The sequence below is a fragment of the Mya arenaria genome, chromosome 4 (assembly GCF_026914265.1).
Source record: "Mya arenaria isolate MELC-2E11 chromosome 4, ASM2691426v1".
NCBI classification, from domain to species: domain Eukaryota; kingdom Metazoa; phylum Mollusca; class Bivalvia; order Myida; family Myidae; genus Mya; species Mya arenaria.
Window position 1 is genome coordinate 69,916,151 of NC_069125.1, and position 25,221 is coordinate 69,941,371.

At 35.1% G+C, this 25,221-nt stretch overlaps 2 protein-coding genes across 4 annotated transcripts in view; one reads left to right on the forward strand and one right to left on the reverse strand.

Moving 5' to 3' along the window:
• Positions 1–301: 301 nt before the first annotated feature.
• Positions 302–12,821, reverse strand: LOC128232902 (ribosomal RNA small subunit methyltransferase NEP1-like). Its single transcript, XM_052946698.1, has 6 exons — positions 12,663–12,821; positions 3,104–3,205; positions 2,651–2,792; positions 2,334–2,392; positions 1,951–2,100; positions 302–1,067 (listed from the first exon to the last, which is right to left on the reverse strand). Exons 1-6 carry the CDS (start codon positions 12,774–12,776, stop codon positions 954–956), a joined length of 681 nt encoding a protein of 226 aa, XP_052802658.1. The 5' UTR covers positions 12,777–12,821; the 3' UTR covers positions 302–953.
• A 29-nt stretch (positions 12,822–12,850) lies between these two features.
• LOC128229669 (uncharacterized) overlaps positions 12,851–25,221 on the forward strand; it is a 30,977-nt gene continuing 18,606 nt past the window's right edge. Inside the window, exons 1-16 of one of the 3 annotated variants that reach the window (XM_052941449.1) lie at positions 12,851–12,899; positions 14,983–15,028; positions 15,430–15,623; positions 15,819–15,865; positions 16,121–16,299; positions 16,652–16,768; positions 17,144–17,299; positions 18,006–18,065; positions 18,934–19,022; positions 19,172–19,308; positions 19,563–19,707; positions 19,937–20,029; positions 21,897–22,026; positions 22,167–22,243; positions 22,813–22,915; positions 23,187–23,285. In XM_052941449.1, the coding sequence (XP_052797409.1) occupies positions 15,002–15,028; positions 15,430–15,623; positions 15,819–15,865; positions 16,121–16,299; positions 16,652–16,768; positions 17,144–17,299; positions 18,006–18,065; positions 18,934–19,022; positions 19,172–19,308; positions 19,563–19,707; positions 19,937–20,029; positions 21,897–22,026; positions 22,167–22,243; positions 22,813–22,915; positions 23,187–23,285 (1,653 nt within the window). In that variant the 5' untranslated portion in view covers positions 12,851–12,899; positions 14,983–15,001. Of the gene's footprint in view, positions 13,088–14,982; positions 15,029–15,429; positions 15,624–15,818; positions 15,866–16,120; positions 16,300–16,651; positions 16,769–17,143; positions 17,300–18,005; positions 18,066–18,933; positions 19,023–19,171; positions 19,309–19,562; positions 19,708–19,936; positions 20,030–21,896; positions 22,027–22,166; positions 22,244–22,812; positions 22,916–23,186; positions 23,286–25,221 lie in introns of all 3 variants that reach the window. The other 2 variants (XM_052941446.1, XM_052941447.1) reach the window with 2 other exon arrangements.

Genomic DNA, 25,221 nt, shown 5'->3' on the forward strand with positions numbered 1-25,221 from the left:
AAAAGCGTAAAAGGGATTAGACACCTGTTGAAAGGTTTTTAAAACCATTTATTATTTTATATTCATCTTTAAGGGTACTTCTTTCTATTTTTAATGCAAGGGTCCATCAAAATCTAACTAAATACAATTGTACAATAGTCTGAAACTGAAAGCTTTCAATCCTGATTTCAAGATTAATCCTGAACTTTGTCATCCCTGCATTTTCCATAACTTGGAAAGGCACTTAGAAAATAATTCCCTTTTAGGAATACTTTTAAATATGTGACACATTTTTTTATGTATACAATTAAAAACAGCAAAATGATCTAAGAAATGTTTTCATTTTACTCATCAACGCATTAAATCATCATTCAATAACAAATATGAACAATCTAAAATCAACAACAATTAAAAATGAACATCATTATTTTTCTGCCGAAATTCACACATTTAATAATGACCAATAAATATCTGCTTTGTATATTTATGGATACCTTGGCCTTTTCTGTTTTAGTATGGGGCATTTTGCAAACACGTGTTGTTTCTTCATATAATCAATTAAATATGCAGTTATATTAAATTTTACTCAATTTGCAATGTACTCTTATTTGAAAGCAAAATAAATGTACATAATGCATACAGGTGTGTTAAACATGTAGGTTCAAGCCCCTGCTTTGACCTCTATATGTACACTGTATATCTAAAGAATATCTATTGCATTAATCCATACATATTTTTCCTTGCATGGTAAAGGTTTATCAAAGAAACATTGTTCCCTTTGACCAAACTATGTTTGTTAATCTTTGTCTGTTTCATGTGCCGAAAAGTATCTTTTTATGCTTGAACTGCAATTACACTGTGCTTCACACCTGCTCTACACAAGTTACAAAAATTCCCTCCAATGACAACAACATCAGCATATTGATGTACATGTAAGTTTCTGCTTGGACAATGACTGTATACAAAATGCTTCATCATAAAACTCCCCACTTTTCTTCAAATGCTGTACACAACTTGGCACAGGTGAGAGCGCCTGACAGAGGGTAGTTGCTGATGGAGTATTGGTCTTCTGTGTAGTCAACCTTTACCTGGAATACAGGATGGGATGCATTAATAAATCCCTCGGTCAACAACAGCTTAAATGCTGCAAACATTCTATGTGTCACCTGTTAGGAGCACCCATCATTATCAAACCCCATTAATGATTAACCTTTTTGTCAAAAGGTCACTCTGACCTTGAACTCTGACCTTAAAATGATCAGTATTCCTACAAAGTTTGTTTGAAAATGTATAAACAGTTGTTATAGAATTTTATTTTTTTTTAAATAACAATTGTGACCTTTGACCTAAAAATAAACGCTCACTTACTGGGTATTGCTACCAAATTTAAGACTATAGGATGAAGTGTTCTGGATATGTAAAGCAAGAAATGTTTTATTAAACTAAAAGTCACCTTGACCCCAAAATCAATCGGGTCAACTATTGACCATAACCAATGTGCATAAAAAGTTCAGGAATTTTAGGCAAATTATTTCAAATAATCAAATGGAAATGATTATTCTAGTAAAGATCTTAAAACCTTGACCTATTGACCTCAGGGATCAACTTATGACTATGACCGATGTACATACAAAGTCTGAGGACCATACAACAAATCAATTAAAAGTTATTCATCAGAAACAGTTTTTCTTGTAAAGATAATTGACATTGACCTTTGACCAAAAATATATTGAGGTAGGGGCACCTAATGTCCCTGACCAATGCACATACTAAGTTTGCAGACCTTATACCAAGTCAATAGTGCGATGCGCACGAAGACGGACATAGCCAAGCTTCACAGGTAACACAATAATTAAGTAACAACATCTTAATTCATCATGAATTACATATTTGGTACAGATTCAAATTCACAACACAATAAACAATACAATCTAGAGATACAACAAATCACCAATAGATTTAAAGTCTTACACTGCCATGGGCCATAGCCCCAATGACGATCACGATTGGTTCCTTCTCTGGCACAAGAGTGCGGGGATCCACACATGATTCTGCCTGGAAAGACATTGCGATCTTCTTACAGCCAATAGGCAGGTGGTCTGTAACTGGGTTTTTCACTACCTGAAGCACAAATGGTTGAAACTTATAAATCAAAAGAAGCCAGTTTTATTAATATTGACTGAACACACTTCCATAATAATTATGTGTTCGGTAAAATGAAAATTAAAGAAGGCAAAGAAATCTTTTGTAGTTCATGAAAAACATTGACTGCACGAACTGCTCAGAATTGCAAACATTCAAATACCATTATTCATGTTGAAATAAAATTTGTTAAATATTAAGATTTATCATACTTTCAGTAACTTCTGTGGGCCATCTGCTGCGTGAATGCTGAGCTTATGAAGAAGCTGGACTAAAAAAGAAAAATTCAGTTACAGTATGTCTTATGACATCAAACAACCTGACCAGTAGCAATATAGTACTAAGCCATAAATATGCCATGTTGGGTGCATATTCTAGCAATCTAGTTTAAATTTAGTGCTAGTGGTAATCTTAGATTTCAAATGCATATGTTTAAAGACATAAGTAACACACATGTTCAGACAAAATGCAATTACTATTACAATTTAGACATTCAAAAAGCCATGAAACACACTACAATGCTGTTTACCCATGAGACCACAGAACCTGTCAAATGTTCTGGGAATGCGTGTCTGGGGGTTGACCTCAATAAGCACATTCTTCTCTGTGTGAATGTATACCTGGAGCAGACCGGCACGGTTCAAGGGGCTGTCCATCAGCATCAACAGGCACTGCACACACAGGTGGACAATGTTAGAGGACACAGGTAACATACTAGTTTGTTCATGTCATGAGAAAGTCATACATTATTTCTGGAGAGTTTTCATAACAGCATTTATGTTCCTGAATTTTGTTAATCATTTTATTTAGAAAAAGAGAAGCTACACAGGTACTTGTATTTAACACTATAAATTTCATATTTGTTTTTAAATAAGCTGTATATCATAATGAGTAACAAAAACACCTAAACAGAAGAATGGCTTAGGAGTCATAGAATAAGATTGAAATTACAACTGGTAAACACAATCAAAGAATGACCAACCTGATGTGTAATGTCTGGTCGACATGAAGCTATGTCCTTCTTGAACTTTTTCGCAATGTGTTTGTGTTTGTCACAATTCAGCAACTCAAATGTCTTCCCATTCTGTGGTAAGAAGAAAGTTACATTTTACTATTACTTTGTACCTATTGCGAAAACAGAACAGTAAATTGTTTGTTACTTTTCTTATGTTCTACATTTGTACAAACATGTATCATTTCTAACTGGTTTGACGTTGCATTTGAAGTCACCGCCACACGTAAGCATTCACAGTTATGCATGTTAATGGCAAAACAAAATTTTAGTCTTAGCATAGTCTGGCCAATTTATGGGTTTTGTCACATGCTACATTTACATGAATTACCTGCGGTCTTTTGATGTTCCTTCAAAAGGCAATCATGGATTTGAGGCTGTATTTCAAAACCTTGAAATGCTACCACGACCACTAATACCGTTTGCCAACAGTAGCAACATTGTTTGATTACTCATTTTCTAAAGACACTGTATACCCTTGACCAGAAGAATAGTGTTCTTTGAAAAAATTAATAAGAATTGGTATGTTGTATGTGGACTATAAAGAGGACATTTAGAAGGACCTGCTAAGTAGAGTGTCCCCGTGACAGAGCTCTACTGATACAATATAATGTAACATCTTACAGGTAACCTACAAGTTCATGTAGGCAATACTGTTTTTGTCACTATGTATTTTTTTTTCTACTGTTATTCGCAACATTTTAGTCAGCCTTCAAAAAAATATATGAGTATATAACACATTTTCATGACCACCTCCCTATGCAGTTTCGAATATAAATGGCTAACATTTTTAAAGAGTAAAGTATGAACACAAAGATGATAAGTCACTGCATGATGGGAGTAGGTGTCAACTCATGTCTGTTGTACTTTTAAATCAAATTGTTGGGCATCATTTAACATGTATATGTATGTGATCACCTTATGTCAGAGATTTTTTTTCCAATTTTTTCATGCAAACCTAGAATAGAACAAGAGCTGTCACAAGAACATGACAAATGCCCCTGAACAGCCCCGTTGGTAAGCTAGCTATCAGTAGTTTGGCCTGTTTGACCAGATTGCCTTCAAGATCTAACATATTTTCATGATTTTAAGTGTATATTTCGCACTTTGGATAACCCTCTCCTTATTGTTTTTTAAAGAAACTTTGTTATTTACAAGTGTTTATCATTTTCATTTGAAACAAATTTTGATTTTAAGTTCTATTCCAAGAAGAACTTTCACACTGACAGCGTGCCTGACTATTCCGCCGCATTCATTTAAAATTGGGAGATGTTGTCTAAAGTTTCAATGCTGTACATCAAGTATACTGACACTGGATCAAAATCTAAATAAGTCTAGGAGTCGAGCACCACTGCCTGTCCCAAATACACAAATAATGTGCAAAACATGATTACCTTGTGGTCATTATTTCACGTATTTTCCTGAAAACATGTTTACAAAGTTGTATAAATTTGAAAATGTGTGAAAAACCGATTTTCAACATTTGACTGCTAATACTTGTTAAGGGCATTTGAGAATATAATTTTGAAATATATATGATGAGAAATTAATCGTATTCTTATGCTTTTTTAATTTTGTGGAAATAAACTTTGCTAATTATTCAGTTATTGTTTTTTTTTAACATTTTGACATTAAGTAAACAACAGCCTTTGAACATATGAGCGTTTTCTACAATGCAATACATAATCGGTGCCGAAGTAAACTTACAACTTCAAATTTTGAAAATACATTGTAAGACATTTCATAACAGATTAAAATGGAACTTTGGGTCGTTCGAAACATCGGATCACTTGAGGTTTTAGTTCAGTCCCTGGTGTCCTCGAGCAATCACAGCTTTACTGTACATGGAGAACCTTAACCAAGGTGTGACACGTCTGAGCATTGACAATTTATCACTAGGACAACCTTTTCCCATTCAAGGTCTATGTGACCTTGACCTCCAACCTTCATGTCAAGTTTGATGACCCTGGGTCCACAAATTGTTGAGTTTGCATTCAAGGTCACTGTGACCCCTTAAATCGATAGGGGTCATCTACTTGTCAGGCCAAACCTCCTAGTCAAGTTTCAGGGTCATAAGTGCAAGCATCATCCAGTTATTACTTGCACAATCTTTTAGTATTCAAGGTCACTGTGACCTTGACCTTTGAACCCTAAAATTGATAGGGGTCATCTACTGGTCAAGACAAGCCGCCATGTCAAGTTTGATGACCAGAGTTCAAGCATTCTTGAGTTATCAATTGGACCAGCTTTAACAACCTTTTCCCGTTCAAGGTCACTGTGACCTTGACCATTGACCTGATGGGCCCAACCTGACAGTGGTGTAACATTAAATGGTAATTATAGTGTGTGTAACAGATTTACATTTCCTTTTAACTGGTATTTATAATGTATTGAGAAATAAACTGAGGCATTTCTCTTCCAATTTTTTCTGCAATCATCCAGTAGAAATTTTTCAGAGCTAAAGCAATCCCTATAGGCCTACAAAATCTTGATCATCGATGTGAAGTTTGTTTGTTTGGTTTAAGAATATAACATTGATTATTTAAACATGCACTATGAATTATGCTTCTGAAAGTATGTGTTATTAATCAAGGAAAGATAAGACAAATTCAAAAAGACAACTTGTCTTACAATGTATAAAATGAAAAACAAAATTGGCAATCTATTAAATGACATTTTTCATTCAATACAAACAAAATTAGCAATCTATAAAATGATATAAAAGAAAATGAACAAAGTGCATTCTATCATAAATGGTATGTAAAAGGTATCAAATTCGTCCAACATTTCTTTTGATTACAGATCGATACAGATCTATACACTTGACGAGCTAAAACATCTTTAAATCATAGGCAATTCTGATTTCCTCAAGTATTACGGCTAGTATATCGAGCAAGATAAAACATGAATTGAAAAAGGAATCAGTTGTAAATCATGACATAGTCTCACTTGTTCAAAAGGTTGAAAATACTAAGCAAAAACCGAATAAAATTCTGTATACAAAACAAATAAAAACCCTTAGTAAAGAAGATAAATGGAATCAAATTCTAGTAACAAATTTCATGACAAATATGAGGAATAAATATTTACATTGCCATTAATATGCACCATCGATACAACAATAAGAACCTTCCAGTACAATTACATTTATATTCTTATACCAACAAACTCCCCTTTTTCTTTTTTATTTTCCCTCCTTTTTATCAGTTTGTTTAACAATCTTAACATGTCTTATTTTTTTTCTGTTTGGGCACAACTCTCACTTCTTAAATAAGCATTACATGATAAACACCACATGTTTTACATTATGTGTATGTGATTGTGTTGTGTTATGTGGAATGTTTAATAATAATAAAAACAAAATGACATTTTATATACAATCTTTAGATATGAAATTTTATTGTACCATTTTTTCATACAATCTTTAAAATGATATTTTTTTTCCTACCATCTTTAAAATGAACATTTTTCTTACAACTTTTAAAATGGCCATTTTTCTAACAACCTTTATGTTGCAATTTTTCATACAATCTGTGAAATGGCAATTTTTCCTAACGATACAGTCTAACAAAGATTATGAATATTTCTATTTATTTACATGTAGGATATACAATTATATATTTTAAGATACAAGCAGCTATGCAAAAGGCAATTCCTTTATTACTTCCCCATAACATGAAAAGTTACAATTAGTATTCTACCTTTAAGTTTTAAGTTGACATTTCAGATTTAAACACCCCATTATCTCCAGTGAAAATGATTGCCTGACACTTTAGTTTTCCATATATATATGTTTTTTTCATGTATACGTATGTCCACTTTATAAGTTGTATAAAAGTATTCTTGAATGCAGGTTTGAAATGCATCAAGGATTTTATATGTGGTGTTTCAATACCTCATTTTGCAAAATACTAGTTCCAGTATATAAAATTTAAAGTTTTGCAAAGCATTAGATCCCTGTAGACAAACTTAGCCTTTGCAAATTGTTATTCCCTGTAGACCACTTTCACCTTTTGCAAAATATAAATTCCTGTAGACAATGTTAACCTTATGCAAATTACTAATCCCAGAAGACAAATTGCACCACTTGCAAAATGTTAATAGCAAGACAAATTTCATGTTTTGCAAAATGTTAGTTCCAGGAGATGAAATGTAATGTTTTGCAAAAATATTAATCCCTGATGACGATTTTTACCTTTGCAAACTGTTAATCCCTGACGACAAATTTTTACAAAATATAGATCCATTTCACCCTTTGAAATTTTTTAGTCCCATAAGACATATTTCACCTCCTCTGGTGTGTCAAAAAGATCCTTTACCCCAATGAAGATTAGTTCGTTGATGAGAAAGCACAAATGCCATTTTGCTGCATTGTTTTCTGGGACTAAGGCAAGTGAGGTCGCATACCACTCATATGCTTGTCTAATGCAACCGCTTTTCTGAAAGCAGTGTGCAATCATATTGCATGTCGTTTCGTAATGTCCATATATGAAGAAATTATCTTCCTTCATGTACTTCAACAGTAAATGTAGATATTTCAGTGTTTTCTCATGTTTGCCCATGTCGTGGTATGTGTGAAATAGCAGGTAGTATGTGAATGGGACTGGGTCTACCATTGTCGTATCCATCCATGTGTTATGAAGAGACCTTGTTTTCTGCTCCAACTTTGTGAAGGTTCGGTACATCTCATAAGTCAAGAATTGTGGAATACAGTTTTTCTCAAACCTAAGGAATTGCAGGCATGGAGGCCGAAGTTTCAAAATGCTATTATCATCCATGTCTTTAATTTTCTGTTTAAAGCCTCTCTTAGGATTCTTGAGTCTAGTTTCTCGGTTGTATTTGTCTTTTGCATGTAAGCATGAGCATATCTGCGCACACTCATTTTCATCCTTGATTTTCTCAAAAACCTCCAACAGATATGTCAAGGCTTTTTCATGCAGGTTGTTTGTATAACACAACGATGCAAGTCTGAGACGACTGAGAATAAACTCTATCTTGGATGGGCTCTCAAAGGCATTCAGGGTGTCCAAAGTGAAATGTTCTTGTGACGGCATTTGGGATGCATCTATGGTTGCAGATACTTCGATTGATGTCAGAATTGATTTAAGTCTTGCTCCAAAGAGTTTGTAAAGGTATAACCATTCTGGACGACATGTCGACTCAGCATGTTCCATCTCCTGTTTCCTTTTTTGGAGGAATTTGATTGCTCCAGCCTGGTCAAAGTCTATCTGAGACTTCTCAATCATAACTGACAAATAGCTGTAACACATGTATGAAAAATTGTTTGTAAAAAAATGCACTAGATCCCCCTCAATAAAGTCTATTGAGTTGCCCTTCAAACAAGCGTCCATGCCAGATTTTTCCTTCAGCCGTTCCCCAAATTCGTCAGATTCTATTTCAAACAAACACTGCAAATTTGTTTCCAGTTTATCTTCAATAATTTTGGTCATGCTCAATCTTTCGTTTGAAGATAGTTTGCCTGTGAACAGATTGACATTTTCAATTGTAAAGCTCGGACAGAACCCTTTCCTCATCCAAGACAGGAGTCGTTGAAGACACATACGGACACAAGCAAGCAGGTTGTCTTCCCTCCAGAAATCTTCAGGTGTGTTTTCTATGGTGAAAAGCAGCGCTGTTTTACAATGGTAGCTACTAAACCTGCCCTTTTTTTCTTTGCCTTTTCCACTGTTTTTTTCTTTCCCTTTTCCATTCCCATTTTCTTTGTCTTCTCCGCTCCCATTTTCTTTGCCTTTTCCACTCCCATTTATGCTCCCATTTTCTTTGCCTTTTCCACCCCCATTTTCTATGCCTTTTCCGCTCCCATTTTCTTTGCCTTTTCCACTCCCATTTATGCTCCCATTTTCTTTGCCTTTTCCACCCCCATTTTCTATGCCTTTTCCGCTCCCATTTCCTTTGCTTTTTCCATTCATGTTTACTATGCACTTGCTTGAAAGTTTGAAGAATTCTTTCTTCAAATATTTCAGTATAACGTACGTTTTAATCTGAGCCATATTGCAAGAGAACATGATTTTTCGTTCTACCATTGATGTAGAGAATCTCCATTCTATTATTGCATGTTCGCTGCCGGGATAGCCAATGGGAACAATGAATACCCCATCTGAAGTACAAGATTCAAGTACAGACCTTGCAGGCCAATGGCCAGGCCGTGGCCTCACTTTCCAGAATAGGCATTCCCTTGGAAATTCCTTACATTTGACTGCCACTACATAGTCATATTTTTTATTTATACTGATAGCAGGTCCTGTTTTATCAGCTTTATATCCGGCCACACGGATGTTATTGAAACTGACATTGTCAATATAATTGTTTTGAAGAAAGACATTATGGTGTTCATCAACTACAATGTCGTTCAGTTGCGACTTTGCATGGTCGTTATCATACTTGACTGGTGCCGGCCTCTCACGAAGGTACAGTTGAAGATGGCAGTGCTGCGGAGGCAGCTCAAGACACGGAACTTTTGTTATCAAATAATTATTCAACCCTGGTTCCCATTTTGAAGCATGTAGAATTGCAGGATTTGCTTGACACTGCATTTCATTGACATCAGAGTTCATACCCATTGTTGTTGTTCCCTCAGTTTGCGATCCAAATGTATGGCACTTGATGCGTAAGCCCAGTTGTTCCCTTTTTAAGAACGTTGCAAGTTTTTCATACTTTAAGAATGTGTTTCGCCGACGCATCACCATTTTATGGGACACCCCAATGTCGTCCAACACACTAGAGAGACGTAGCGATAGTGCCCGTTCTGCATTTCTATCCATTGTTTTATACTTTACGATGTAAAGGCCTCTGAATTCCAGTAACTCCTTGCTCTTTCATTAAATCTAAGCAGAACTTCCTCTATTGACTGACAAATTTGTCTTCCCATTTTTTTGGACCATCATTATGGAGTATGATTTTACATAGCTAAAGCAATCAATATACACCTACTTAAATTCAAAACCTTGATCATGCTGTGACATTTGTTTGTTTGGTTAAAGAATATAACATTGATTATTTAAACATGCACTATGAGTCATGCTTCTGAAAGTATGTGTTATTAATCAAGGAAAGATAAGACAAATTCAAAAAGACAACTTGTCTTACAATCTATAAAATGGAAAAAACAAAATTCGCACAATCTATAAAAAGACATTTTTTCATACCGTTTTAAACATGGCAATTTTTCATACAATCTTTAAAGCCTCAGTGCCACTAAGGATTAAATTATTAGAGAGAAAATATAAAAGTGAGGCTCAAGTTTTTGTAAAATGCACTTTTTGTGTATGCTGAAATAAAAAGTGGTAAATCATTATGAGTCTTCAAACTAAGATCCTAAAAGCTTGGACCCTTCAGCAAATGCTGATATTTGCTCAAATATCGTCTTTGAAGACAAGTTTCCATGCTTTGTTGTTGCGTGATTGGTTGATTTACATAATCACTTGATGTTATGAATGTATGTTCAAGATAAAATAGATTAAAAGATATAAATATCGCCAATATGTATTGAAGTCCTCATGGTGCAGTGGGTCAGATGTTGATGAATCTGCCAGTTCTTGACTTTACTATTAACTATTTTTCTTGACTTAACTATTACTATATCTGTATTTTTTCTACAATTTCGATATCATAGAGTCAAATAATGTGTTATTACAATATTATTACCAGGAAAACTGTTTAAACCAAAATTTCCTTAAAAATGCAGATTATTAATATTTAAAGCTACATAAAATTTATGGTATTCAGAAAGCCATGTATTATGCAATTTTCGTAATGACATAGTGCATGCTAAATTTGGATTATACTTTTAAGTTTTGTTGCATTTTATAATTGCATTTTTTTTTTTCATTCTGGGGGTTAAAAATGTCAAAAAAGTGAAGGGAAGCCATTTGGATATACATACATAGTCCAAGAAAAGCCAGCACTTGAAATTATTTACAATACTGAAAACAAACTAAAATAACATTAATAACAGCTATGAAATAGTCAATGCTAGGATATTCCATGTTTGTTGTGATTAAATGATCAGACACCTTAACCGTTGACCATGGAGCTTGCAGAACGATTTTCCCTGCGTGAACTGCGTTAAGCGATTTTCAAGTTTTTTGGAAACAACCTCCCAACTTTCATAGAGAAAGAAAACTTATAAAAAGAGCTACTTCTACAGTTCCTGAATGAAGTTTATGTACTTGGTTAGTCCTAAAAAAATAATACATTTGGTTCGGGTTACCCGACCCTACATACGAAATAGGGGCCGACCCTACCGTTCTTAGTCAGTTAAAAATGTGCTTTAATATGTAGTTGAAAACCTTAATAAAAAACGTTTACACATTTCCCCAATGATGACAATAACATTCTTATATAAAGCCAAACCAAAAAATAAAATTGATAACTGTTTACTTGGTGTATTAAACGCACTAATGTTATTTTGATTAGTGCATTTGACGCCTTGGTTTCATTCAATAAAGTATTTAATGTTGATTGTTATAGTCTACTGGCACATCGAAATGCAATTAATTGAAACATACATGTATTTTAAATAGTTTTAATCCTAAATGCAGAACTTAATCAATTAAAATACACACCAATTACTCCCCTTCGCATAATAAAACACAACACTCCTAACTGAATAATTTAACGAAGGAGCTGAACCGATTCTACACAGGTTTAGCGTGCATCTTTAAGTTTAAAGCTACACTCTCACAGATTGAATGCTTTAACAACTTTTTTTATATTTTGTCCTGGAAAGAGCCAATTTATGCAAAAATACATGGAAACTAGTGATATAAGACTGATGACAAAAATCAGATCACAGATTTTTATAATTAAGGTCAAAAATGATATTTTATGCATTTTTTCTTAAACCGTTATGCACCAGTCAATTGTAAACATGCCCCCCCCCCCACGTCCGGGGAATAGCAGGGACTTTGACTTTTGGTCCAGCCAACCACGGGTAAAATCCCCGCCCTGTGGAGATGAACTGATGGTAAAATCCCCGCCAAATGCCGCCACACCAGGGACCCTAGGTAAGGCTCATTACCCGCTATATTTTGCGCGAAGACAAAACCACCGCATTCACCTGAAAGGTAAAAATATGGCCCATTTCCCTGGCTATCCCCGGTATACACCCAGACCTGGGGGGGGGGGCATGGTTACAATTGACTTGTGCATTAGTAACGCTTTTAGACATAAAACATTAGTTTTTGAATGAAGTATGAAAAATTGCGATCTGATCTTTGGTCTGCAGTTTTATATTACTGGTTTGCAGAGATTTTCACAAAAATTGACTCATTCCAAAACAAAAAAGTAGTCAAAACGGTAAATCTGTGGGAGTGCAGCTTTTAATTTAGTAAGAACGGTTGTTCCAGAAACTAATGATCTGGTTAACAAGAACTGAGCTTTGATTTAATATCGTAGCTGGAGCATTTTGAAGCGTATTTACGCCAATAACAACCCTTATCTGTACCTCTGGAAAATACATTGGCCTGTACAAAAGTCGCGAAAACATGTGATTTTCTGAGATACGCACTTTTACTGATTCAAGTGAAGCATGCTCTAGGATGACGATGAGGCGCTTCTCGCTTGATGTTTTAAGAACACTCTTGATGACTTTTTCTTTTTCTGGTGGTTGTTCTGATGCCATTTCTATTTTTACTGGAAATTTCACGTGTTTACAAATTGGATAAAATCCGAGGAGGCCAATTGTTGGCGGTGTGAGCATAACATTCGTCATAGTCAACAAACATAACATCAAAAACGAAATTTTGTAATAATATATATTTTTAGAAGAGAAGCTACATAATAATCATACCTCATTAATTATATCGTTTTTTTTTATTTCGAATATCGTGAATATGGATGACTGACATTTGATTACAGTATGGCTGTAGAATTGTATTATTATATTTATAGTATACTATTCGGATATTCATCATTTGGATGCTGGCATTGCTGGTACCTATTTTTTTGCATGACAGCTAGACCTAATGCACAGTCAATTGTAACCATGATCCCCCAGGTCCGGTTGTATACAGGGGATAGTGGGGGAAATGGGCTGTGTTCTTACCTTTCAGGTGGCCTAGTCCAAATAATTGTATGTTGACAGATTTTTTTTACAATTTGGGTATGGCAAACCCTTTATGTACAAATTGTTTTGTACCAAAAGTGGGTAGTTATTCTGATCGAGATTCCAGGTTAAAGCATATTGTGTCTATAATATATCACAAAAACAAGAAATATTACCAGATAATGTTATTTTATACTGGTTCTGTACAAAAAAGAAAGAAATATCCAACAAATTATTATGAGTTTGATGTGTTTTTATTCATGTCATACTGTCAAAACATAATGATATATACATGAAAGGCAACTGCAAGGCTGTGGTTCACAGTTTTATAACAATCGGAATACTTCGGCCATGGCCAAGTTGTTACGACTGTATTTAAGAGATCTATCTCGAAGCTTGCCGGAGATGGTCGAGTTGTTACGGTTGGCATAATTGTTGTCTGTGTCAGTCAAGTTTTTTTTTATTGGAAAGGTAAATCCTGTGTTATTACAAAAGCATTTATGCTTATTTTGTGCAATATATCTTTGTACTTACATGGTTAAATATGAAATGACACCTTTATTATCTATTTCAAACATAAAATACTTCTCTAAATACAATTTCAATATTTTTCAAAACCTCCCTGTTTTTGCACAAACCAGTTTGGACGTTAGGGATTGGCAGAATCCCATATAACATGTCTATCATTTTAGACTGTCAGGTGGCCCTGCAGTGCCGAGTGAATGTGGTGGATTTGTTTTCAATCCAAATATAGCGGGGAATGGGCCTTACCTAGGTATCCCGGGGTGCGGGGCCATTTGGCGGGGATTTTACCTGCAGTTTGTCACCGCAGAGCGGGGATTTTACCCAGGATTGGCTGGACCAAATTTCAAAGTCCCCGCTTTTCCACGGACCTGGGGGGCCGTGGTTACAATTGACTTGTGCATAATATTGTTACGATATTTTCTGTATTTTTGTGCATTGCTTCGGAATATGGTTTATTAAAATTATACATACATATACTGTTTAAAGCTGTTCATGCATGGTACATGACATTTACCGGTATACAGAAGATACAGGCCCATTCCAGATATCACCTAAATGATACAGCCAATATTCAAAGACCATACAGTCTTGAATGAAAGACAATACAGCTCCAATTGAAAGATTTTGAAGCCCCAATTAAGACACCATTCTGCCCAGATTCTGAGACCTGGATACTGCCCTGGATCTGCTCATATGTACCATATTGTTTATCATGTACCACCCACAAATGAAAGTAATAACATCTGGGCCATATGAGAATGGGCCCCGTTGTCCCTATTTATGCTGTTGATTATTTATTTGAGTTTATCAAGGTCTATTCGCCGCATTATGACTTAAATTGTGTTTTAAAAAATGCCATTATTGACATGAGATAAAAGTGACTGAAATCCCAAAATCAAATCTAGACAAAATCAAATCTAGATATAAGAAGATTTAAAGAAACAGAGTGATATACAAGAGATTAAGGTGCTATACCGTAGCTCTTTGCCAAGAGACTTCTTGGTTCTTAATGTGCTCGATGTTAAGCACCGATACAAAGGATACAACTTTTCTGGGTTTAACCAGTACTGAGTACATCATTTTCCCAATACTACCTTTTGAATGCCTAGCGGTAGGCATGGATTCTATTGTGTGACCTTCCGCACCCAAAGTGAACCCCCATTCAACCATGCTATCAGGGCACTGTTCATATTATGTAATTTGTATTGATAAGTGTTAAATGATAATGGTGTAATATTGGTTACGTTTCTTGTTTTAGATAGTAAAGGCTGAACAATATGGATGGTGAAAATGACGTCACACAGGTAAAGATGGCTACCGGTACAGTTGTATAGAGAGGTCCATGTATATTTATACTAGTCTCAATTTTTTACTTGATAAGTATACATATACAATGTATAATAATGATTGAGTTTTGGAATATGTACTCTTCCTCACTCACTTATTACAGACTCAAAATATCATAGTTTGATTTATAAAGTTATAATAGATAATCTTACATAGGTAAACTATTTGAAAACTGTCAGTGACTGTTGAAAGGAGACACAATTTTAGAACAATTGTAGCCACATAAATGTTGTAAGATGGACTGCACTAGATAGCTTTTACCTGATTACTACACTCTCATATCATACCGGTACACTGAATTTTAAGTCCAACCTTTAATTTAAAATTGGCCTGTGATGTTGAATACATAATGCTGCAGGTCGAAGATAAAGTTCCAAGAGAGAAGAAGTCAATACCCGTGGGACGGTCTTCTACATTGTTTGCTGAGTACCTAGAGAAGACAGGCGTGGAGAAGGCATTTAGAGAGAATCTTCACCTGCTACTACTCCAACCTGAACTGCCTTACAATCCTTACCATTCCTTCAGCTCCAGGATGAAAACCTATCAGGAGAAGTTTGTTGCTTTGTACAATCTTGATATCATTTACATGATGTTGGCTTATGTATTTAGGTACTAGTCCTTGGATACATTAATAAACTGGTAAATGTTACCATGATGTTCAGTTGGAAAAAGTTCAATAGCATTTTCAAATGAAGTAGATTTCTGCATGTAATACTAATTTTGTTGATTTTTCTCCTTGTTGAACAGATTTCATCTTCACAGACTAGATGGTGCTGACATAAGAAGACTGTTGGGTAGGTTATACTTTCAAATATTCTGTTTGACATCTGCATAATTTAATATGTTTTATTATTATTTGATTTTCTAAATAACATATTTGTATCCACTGTCGAAAGTATATACATGTTGTACCATATCCTATTTTATTGCTGTTTGTTTTTGTACTATGTAACAATTTTTCTGTCAACTTTTGTTAAATTAAAAACATTTCTTGAAAACATAACCAGTTTCTTGCTTTGTCTGAAAACATCACTCACACCTTGTCTCAGATAACGAGTTAGAAGAGGGGTATATAGACAACCTTTACACAGTGAAGCACTACAGGAATGTGTGGGGGACAGGCAGCATACTGAAAGTGATCAACCCGGATGCCCTCGAGAAATACAGGTGGCTCATCAATGACATCACACCACAGTTAGATCAACTACCAATAGTCCAAGGATACTCGGTAGGGCAGTAAAATAGTATTACTGGGTACATTTCTCTTGTATCTGAGATTTTGTTTCTTAAACATAGTCTACGGTTATTGGGTTTACAGTGATGCAAGTTTTTTGAAGGTAAGATGACAGCCTGCAATATATAAAAATGTATAAAACATATGTAAGGGTACTGAAAACATCTGCTGTGAATGTTTTTGAGCATCTGAGTATTGAATTTCAAAAGGAATATAAAAATGGCCAGGCTGTGGGACCTCATGCACTGGAAGCAGATGCTGTATCAAATAGTAACATAGGCAGTCGACACATATATATATATATAAATATATATATATATATAAAAACTTATACAATCTTTCATAGAACCAGTGTTTGGTATCCCTGATTGGACCGGCTGTGTTTGATGGCTCATTCTATCCCAGTGTGAGGACTGTGCAGGTCAGAGTGGAGTACATTGTGTCAGGGGAAGATGTAGCTCAGGTATGTACACATGGTATACTTGCTTTCTTCTCTCTATGCTTGATTATTTTCATTTTGTTTTAACTCTTTTAGTTTATTTTAGCTAAACTGTAAATTCTTTAGTATAACTAATGATTTAGTTCTATTCTTAAAAAAAACATTAGGAGAAGCGATTTGAAAGTTTCCTGGCTAGATGTCAAACCTAAGACCTCTTGAGTGGGAGAAAAGTTTAACCTTACCTCTTGACATACTCATTCTCCTTTAATTTGTGTGCACTGTCAAGTAGTGTACTTGTTTAAGTTCTCTAGAGTATGACTAATTATTAGTTTTTGTGATTGTTTACTATGATATGAAATGGAAATTTTGACTGTTTTTGTTTGCTCTTTTATTTCTTAGGGTGTTGAATTGTATGTGTCCAGTGTGTTGACTGACATTGGTAACCTGTATCAGAGTGGTCATCACTTTATGATCGCAGTGACGATCCCCAAGCGGTCAGCAACCAACACCTGGTCATCCACTACATGGAACTCTCACAACATACAGAACAACCTGGTGAATTTCACCTCTCAAGATTTCAATAATTAAGTTCATAATTAAGTACAATAGATGTATAGAAAAGGATCTTATAAAGAAAGATGAACCAAGATGAAAATTCCGAATTTAAGGTCCTTAAAAACTCTATCCCACATATACCTTATACATGTTCAAGTTGATAAGCATCATACTAAAAACAAAAGTTTTAAAAGTGCAGTTTTAGTGCATCTTTCAGTTTTATGTGTGAATTAATTTTATTTCAATTATAAGTAAAACACAGTATCAATTTAATGTCAAACATGAACATGTATTCATTTAGTTACTTTTATATTCTGTTGTCTTTTGTATAGAACAAATTTAATTCATATATATCACACCATGAGTTACGACGTCATTGTTTATTTAAGATTTCGCTCTGATTGGTTTAGCGCGACGTCATTTAACCAGTGATATACAATGTTACAAATATCGGCTGTACTTTTATATAAACATATGCTGTCAGTTATAATTTTTTAGGAACAAGAATTTAATTGTAATTAATAATTGTTCAAAATTTAAATATAAGTATTGATCACATTTTTTCTTGTGTTTATGGTAGCACTCTTCATGGAATTTGCTTGCATGCCCTACCGCGTTCATACAGCATAAACGCAAGAAAAAATGTGATCAATCCTAAGGAATGAAATGGAATCTTTATACCTTTTTTATGATAATAATATTTCAGGATGGACTTAAACAGGCAATCAGACAGAGTGTTAAAGATTACAAATATATCACTGTAAAGGTATGTACACTCGGACACAGTCATATAACTGGTGATTGGATTTTTAAAAAAAGTTTTCATTTGTCTGTTTTGCCATAAAGTGATTTTTTGGTTGTAAATATTGTTTTTACTTTACCTTGGCTATTTCATGCATAAGGAGGGCTATACTACTCACCCCAGCATCAACACTTAAGTGCGAGAGAATACACTTCATTCAATTCACTTTATGCTTAGCACAGTTGTTCAGGACCATCACACAATTAGGTTACATAACTACATAACATCCTAAATACAATGATTCCCCCTGATTGACTTAGGTACTTAGGTTAAAGTTTTAGGGCACATTGTGTTCAGGTCAAGTTTTAGGGCAAGTTTGGATTTTCACTTATAATATCTATAGCCTTAATTCAAATTAAGGACTTCATACTCCACACAATTGTAAATGGTCATCATACAACTAGGTTCCATACTCCATGTTGTACTGAATACAATGGCCCTTGACTGACTTGGTTAAAATGGTTAAATTTTTAGGGCAACATGGGGTTTAAGCTTAGATTTCAAATACCATTCATGCAATGAATTTCATTCTTTACACAGTTGATAAAGGCCATCTCACAATAAGCTAACAGCTTACAAAACTCCATTTTAGCATTAATACATATTATGGCCCTTGATTGACTATTTTATCCTTTTTTATTTGACTTTTTATGGCTTTTTTATTGTTTCTGACAGGCACATATTACATTATTATTGCATTTCATTTCTAAGACAAAGTGGTGTATAGTCGAGGGTTTTGACCTACAACATCTCTTGTTGGTCTGCTCTTAGTTAAATTCTGCTGAAGGCATTTAGATAACATTTAGAATGTAGATTGATGCATGTATTTTAGAGTGTATTTCTGTTGGACCCTGCCTCAGATGTATATTTACGTGGAGATAAACAATATGGCCTCAACTTTATAGACATAAAAGATGATGGGTAAGACATTATTGAAACTTCTTTTCTAAATACCTTATAAATGAGAGTACTGTTATTTCTTGCTCAGATATAACTATTACTTGTTAATTAAGATTTGTATGTAAGCAGTTTTCTACTGAAAATGAAACCCAGCATTTATATCTGTGTAGGCTGGAGAGCTATTGTGAGTTTCCAATGTCAAGTCTTCATGAGGGTGTGTTTTTTGAGAGGTCACATGCTGAGGCTTTCTTCTCCATTTTCCTTCCTCAGCGAGGAGCCTCAAAGTCTCCAGAACAACAAATTCCTGGTAAGCCTATATTGCCGACTTTTGATATACATAAATTATAGACTTTGAAAAAGATTTACCTCTAAAATAAAGACTGTAGCATTGAGTGTGTTTTGAATGTATTGAGTGCTTCCAAATTATTAATTGTCTGAATTGAGGTATAACATCATGAAATATGACGTAATCTTTTGCAAAAATCATCAAATTTAAGCAAAATCTAGAAAGTCTTTGGGCTATGTAGCCATTAAAATAAAGTAACTGTTATTTACATGTAGATGAAGGTCAAGGTGCAACATCTGCAAACAAGGATAAAGATGGATCTAAGGGCAAAACAGATGAGAAGGTTTTGATAGATGGTTTTCAACAGGTGGACAAACACTCTTCTGGACCATTTGATTGGAGGTTTACAACTCCTTTAAGGTATTGCTACCATATTGTTGGTACTGTTCCAATACTGGGTTTTGAGCTTTGGTCATAGTCTTGATGTCACCGAAGGTGGTGCCAATGGCAGCTTAAGCATAGTTGTTTTCATCACATAAGAACTAATGTAAGCCATAGCTTGTGTAGCAAATTTATAACTCTGGCAAAAATATTTGTTTAGTTATGCCACTCAACCTACTAGGAAAAAACAATATCCTATATAATGCAGGGGGAGTTACCAGGTAAAGATTGCCAGGGCAGTGAGGGATGTGGAATTGTTTGATGTCCTATACAACATCATCATCCTCACACTCATGGACAGGTGAGCTTATACTTACAGGGTTCAGTAAGTTCACACTCATGGACAGTTGAGCTTATAACTGCATGGTTCAGTGAGTTCAAACTCATGGACAGCTGAGCTTATACTTAAAAGTTCAGCGAGTTCACACTCATGGACAGCTGAGCTTATACTTACCGGGTTCAGTAAGTTTACACTTATAGACAGTTGAGCTTATACTTAATATTTCAGTAAGTTCACACTAATGGACAGTTGAGCTTATACTTACAGGGTTCAGTAGGTTCACACTCATGGACAGTTGAGCTTATACTACATGGTTCAGTAACTTCACACTCATGGACAGTTGAGCTATTGCTTACAGGGTCTAGCAAATTCACACATTCATGGACATGTGAGCTGGTACTTACAGGAATAAGAAACTTAACAGGATTCATGGCTTAAAACTTTTTCTTTAATTGATGTGTACATAGTCTTGCATTTTTAACTCAACTATTCGAAGAATAAGTAGAGCTATAATACTCACCTTTACTTCGCTGGTTTTGGTGGTGTTGGTGTCACAACTTAGCACCCTTAAGTCATTATCTCAGCAAATAAATCATGTATTGCATTTGAACTCTACCCAACTATCCAATCTACTGAATTAAAGAAGTGAGATCTGGAATAATACACCATTTTGAAAAGGATTAAAGTTATGGGCCTTTATTATTCAAATTAGAAATTATTTTTAATTAAAGTTTTGCATGTAAGCTGGCAATTACTAATATATCTCAGCAACTACTTGATGTATTGCATTGAGATTTTATACAATGGTACTCAACCATCCAACCTACCTAAATCACCAAGTAAGATAACTCTGTTTTGCATAAAATGCAAATTATGGCCTTTTATTATTCTACTTACAAATTATGGTTAAGTTTATACATGTGACCACATTTAAGTCAATATCTCAGCAAATACATCATACATTGCATTGAACTTGCTAAGGGCTCCCATCGACCAAACTACTTAATTAATCAAGTTAGATAACTCGATGATACATATACTATAAATTTTGCCCCTTTATTATCAGACTTAAAAATTCTGGTTAAGGTTTTGCATGTAACAACATATAAGTCAATAACTACCGACTACTTGATGTATTGCATTGAAGTATTATACATCTAATCAAGTATGATAAATCTTTCTTGTATACAATGCAAATTTTGCCCTTTCTGCATAGTTTGACTTAGTAATTCTGGCTAAGGTTTTGTATATAATCTAATTTTACAGTGATCCATGCATATGTCACCAAAACTTTGCAATCCTTAAACTTGAAATAGTCAAGCGCATTGTCTCTGTGACAGCTCTTGTTTTAAGATGATGATTAAGTTAGATGTTTTGTTGTAGATTACAACAATATTAAAATAACATTAAAAGGAATTATAAAAAAAGCTAGCTTAAAATACTAGCTTTATTCTCCAGATTTGGGTGTTTTTTAACACCAGTAAAGTGGAATATCCATTGTATTTCCTGAAAATATATATGTAATGTAATAACTATTGAAAATAATAATATTACACTCTTAATAATACACACTTTTCATGTATATGGTTCTATAAAGAGAGTTATTTAGCTTTAAAAGGGGGTAGAAATGGGAAATTGAATGAAAAATTATTTTCCTTGAAAATGTGATCTACTTCACCAAGTTTTGATAATTAAAACATGTAAAGGAATAATTGCTAAATTATTAGCCAAAATATTCATTAATTTCTTGGTCAGAATATGAGATATTGATAGTTTTAGGGAGGGGAGATAAGTCTGGATTAGACAGACATGTCTCCCTTAAATATGTGCATTACACATATAGGTATTTGAAATATAGTAATACTATAAACAGACCATATTGTTTCAGGGACTTTGTAGAGGGCAGTGAAGGGGTGTTGGTGGAGGTATGGCGGTTGTTACATGGCACATACGGGGCTTTCTACACCCTTATGGAGCATAATAAGGCACTCCGGGCTCTTATCACAGGAGTCGCCAAGGTCAAGTAGAATAAGCTGGATAGAAATTATGTTAAGCTTTATATTTTAGTTAAATGAGGCTAGAAATCCCAAAATGCTATTGTATGTACATAAAGATGCTTCTCTTTGATTTTGAATGCTCTTTTTGTTTACCTTTACAGGAGCAGGTTTATCCACATTTGGAACCCTTTCTGGGAAAATATTTAGAAGAAATCCATTCAACACTGCTTAATTCATTGTAAGTTGAATGTAAAGTACCAGGTATGATTGTTGTAGTTTGAAAATAATTGGCACACATAATGACCCATATGTCTTTAGTTCTTAATATGGAATACCTTCTTGTCCCTAGCTCAAAGGTTAAGGCCAAACTTGTCATATGAATGACATTCTTGTCCCTAGCTCAAAGGTTAAGGCCAAACTTGTCATATGAATGACATTCTTGTCCCTAGCTCAAAGGTTAAGGCCACACTTGTCATATGAATGACCTTCTTGTCCCTAGCTCTAAGGTTAAGTCCACACTTGTCATATGAATGACCTTCTTGTCCCTAGCTTAAAGGTTAAGTCCACACTTGTCATATGAATGACCTTCAAGTCCCTAGCTCAAAGGTTAAGTCCACACTTGTCATATGAATGACCTTCTTGACCCTAGCTCATAGATCAAGACCACACTTGACATTTTGTCATCCTAATCGTGTTTTGAAACAATAACAGCACTAATGCAGGTGACCCATATATTCTGAGATTGTTGTATAGATATTGCTCTTTTGTGATCGGGAAGTACACAAGACTGACTTTATGATCATGTAGGTTGGAGCGAAGTGAGGACCACAGGGGAGCTGGGAAGGTAGTGGTGTCCAGGGTAGAGGACATGATCCTACAGATGCACTCCCACCCTCACTATATAGAACAGGTCCGTCACATTAAGTTCATTATTGTTTCAACGTACATGCTCTAAAATGAAAGCTAGTAAATCCATTGGTCTTGACTCAACTCAACATCGTGCTAATGAGAATGGTTAATATAACATTTTGTCTTAAAGAAACAAAAAAGACTGTTGGCAATGATCTGTCTTTATAAATGCTGACTTTAAAGTTATGTAACTGACAGTTTGATTTTTTTCTATATGACCATATGTATTTGCTATGAAACTATGTAAATCTGTTCCCCTGCCATGGTCCTAGATACTGAAGGATCTAAGGGCAATCAACCTGTACCTGGTGCCGCTCATGATGGAGTTGGCCGCCTCTAGCCTGCAGGAGAAAAACTCACCTACCATAAGGGTAATAACACAGCCTCATGTGTACCAGCATAACCTAGCATACTGATAACAATACTGTGTCAGCATAACCTAGCATATGTGTGACAATACACTCTCATGTGTAACAGCAAAATCTAGCATACGGGTAATAACACAGCCTCATGTGTACCTGCATAACCTATCATACTGGTAACAACACACTCTCATGTGTACCAGCATAAATTAGCATATGTGTAACAACACAACCTCATGTGTTCCAGCATAACCTAGCATAATTGTGACAACACAGTCACATGTCTACCAGCAGACAGGTAACAACACAGTCCCATGTGTACCAGTATAACCTAGCATATTGGTATCAACACAGTCTCATTTCTGCTAGCATAACTAGCATACTGGTAACAACATGTTCTCCTGTTTACCAGCATAACCTAGCATATGGGTAACAACACTCTCATGTGTACCAGCAAAACCTAGCATACCTGTAACAACACACTCTTGTGTTAACCAGCATAATCTAGCATATGTGTTACAAAACAGCCTCATGTATACCAGCAAAACCTAGCATACGAGTTATAACACAATCTCATATCTACCAGCATAACTTAGCATACTGGTTACAACACACTCTCAAGTGTACCAGCATAACCTAGCATACTGGCAACAGCACGTTCACCTGTTAACCAGAATAATCTAGCATAACAAAACACTCTCATGTCTACCAGCATAACCTAGCATACAGTTAATAACACATTCTCATGTCTACCAGCATAACCTTGCACACAGTTAAAAACACATTCTCATGTCTACCAGCATAACCTAGCATACAGTTAACAACACACTCTCATGTGTACAGCATAACCTTGCACACAGTTAAGAACACACTCTCATGTCTACCAGCATAACCTAGCACACTGATATCAACACACCCTCATGTGTACCAGCATAACCTAGCACACAGTTAACAACACAATTTCATGTCTACCAGCATAACCTAGCATACAGTTAAGAACACATTCTCATGTCTACCAGCATAACCTAGCACAGGGGTAAGAACACAGTCTCATGTCTACCAGCATAACCTAGCATTCGGATATCAACACACTCTCATGTGTACCAGCATAACCTAGCATACAGTTAACAACACACTCCCATGTCTACCAGCATAACCTAGCATATGGACAACAACCTTCTCTCATGTCTACCAGCATGACCTAGCATACAGTTAAGAACACACACCCATGTGTACCAGCATAACCTAGCATACAGTTAACAACACACTCTCATATCTACCAGCATAACCTTGCACACAGTTAACAACACATTCTCATGTCTACCAGCATAACCTAGCATACAGTTAAGAACACATTCTCATGTCTACCAGCATAATCTAGCATACAGTTGAGAACACATTCTCATGTCTACCAGCATAACCTAGCATACAGTTGAGAACACACTTTCATGTGTACCAGCATAACCTAGCATACATTTAACAACACACTCTCATGTCTACCATTATAATCTAGCATACAGTTAAGAACACACTCTCATGTCTACCACCATAACCTGGCATATAGTTAAGAACACACTCTCATGTGTACCAGCGTAACCTAGCATACAGTTAATAACACACTCTCATGTGTACCAGCGTAACCTAGCATGCAGTTAACAACACACTCTCATATCTACCAGCATAACATACCACACAGTTAACAACTCACTCTCATGTGTACCAGCATTACCTAGCATACAGGTAACAACACATTCTCATGTGTACCAGCATAACCTAACACAGGGGTAAGAACACAGTCTCATGTGCATCAGCAATGTCTAAGTATATGTGCGCTTAGGTTCAATTTCTTGTATTTTTTCTAGTCTCAAACTACAGATTGCATGCTGTGATTCTGGTTGGTCAGTGCAGAATTCATTTGAATTTTACAATCACATTGCTATTTTAA

What these genes read in the sequence shown, in the direction of transcription:
- LOC128232902 (XM_052946698.1), bottom strand. Translation starts at nt 12,776, where the DNA reads ATGGCATCAGAACAACCACCAGAAAAAGAAAAAGTCATCAAGAGTGTT. An exon ending in GACCAGACATTACACATCAG is followed by an intron (nt 2,793 to 3,103) that starts GTTGGTCATTCT and finishes CTGTGTGTGCAG; the next exon opens with TGCCTGTTGATGCTGATGGA. An exon ending in GCCCACAGAAGTTACTGAAA is followed by an intron (nt 2,101 to 2,333) that starts GTATGATAAATC and finishes TTTGTGCTTCAG; the next exon opens with GTAGTGAAAAACCCAGTTAC.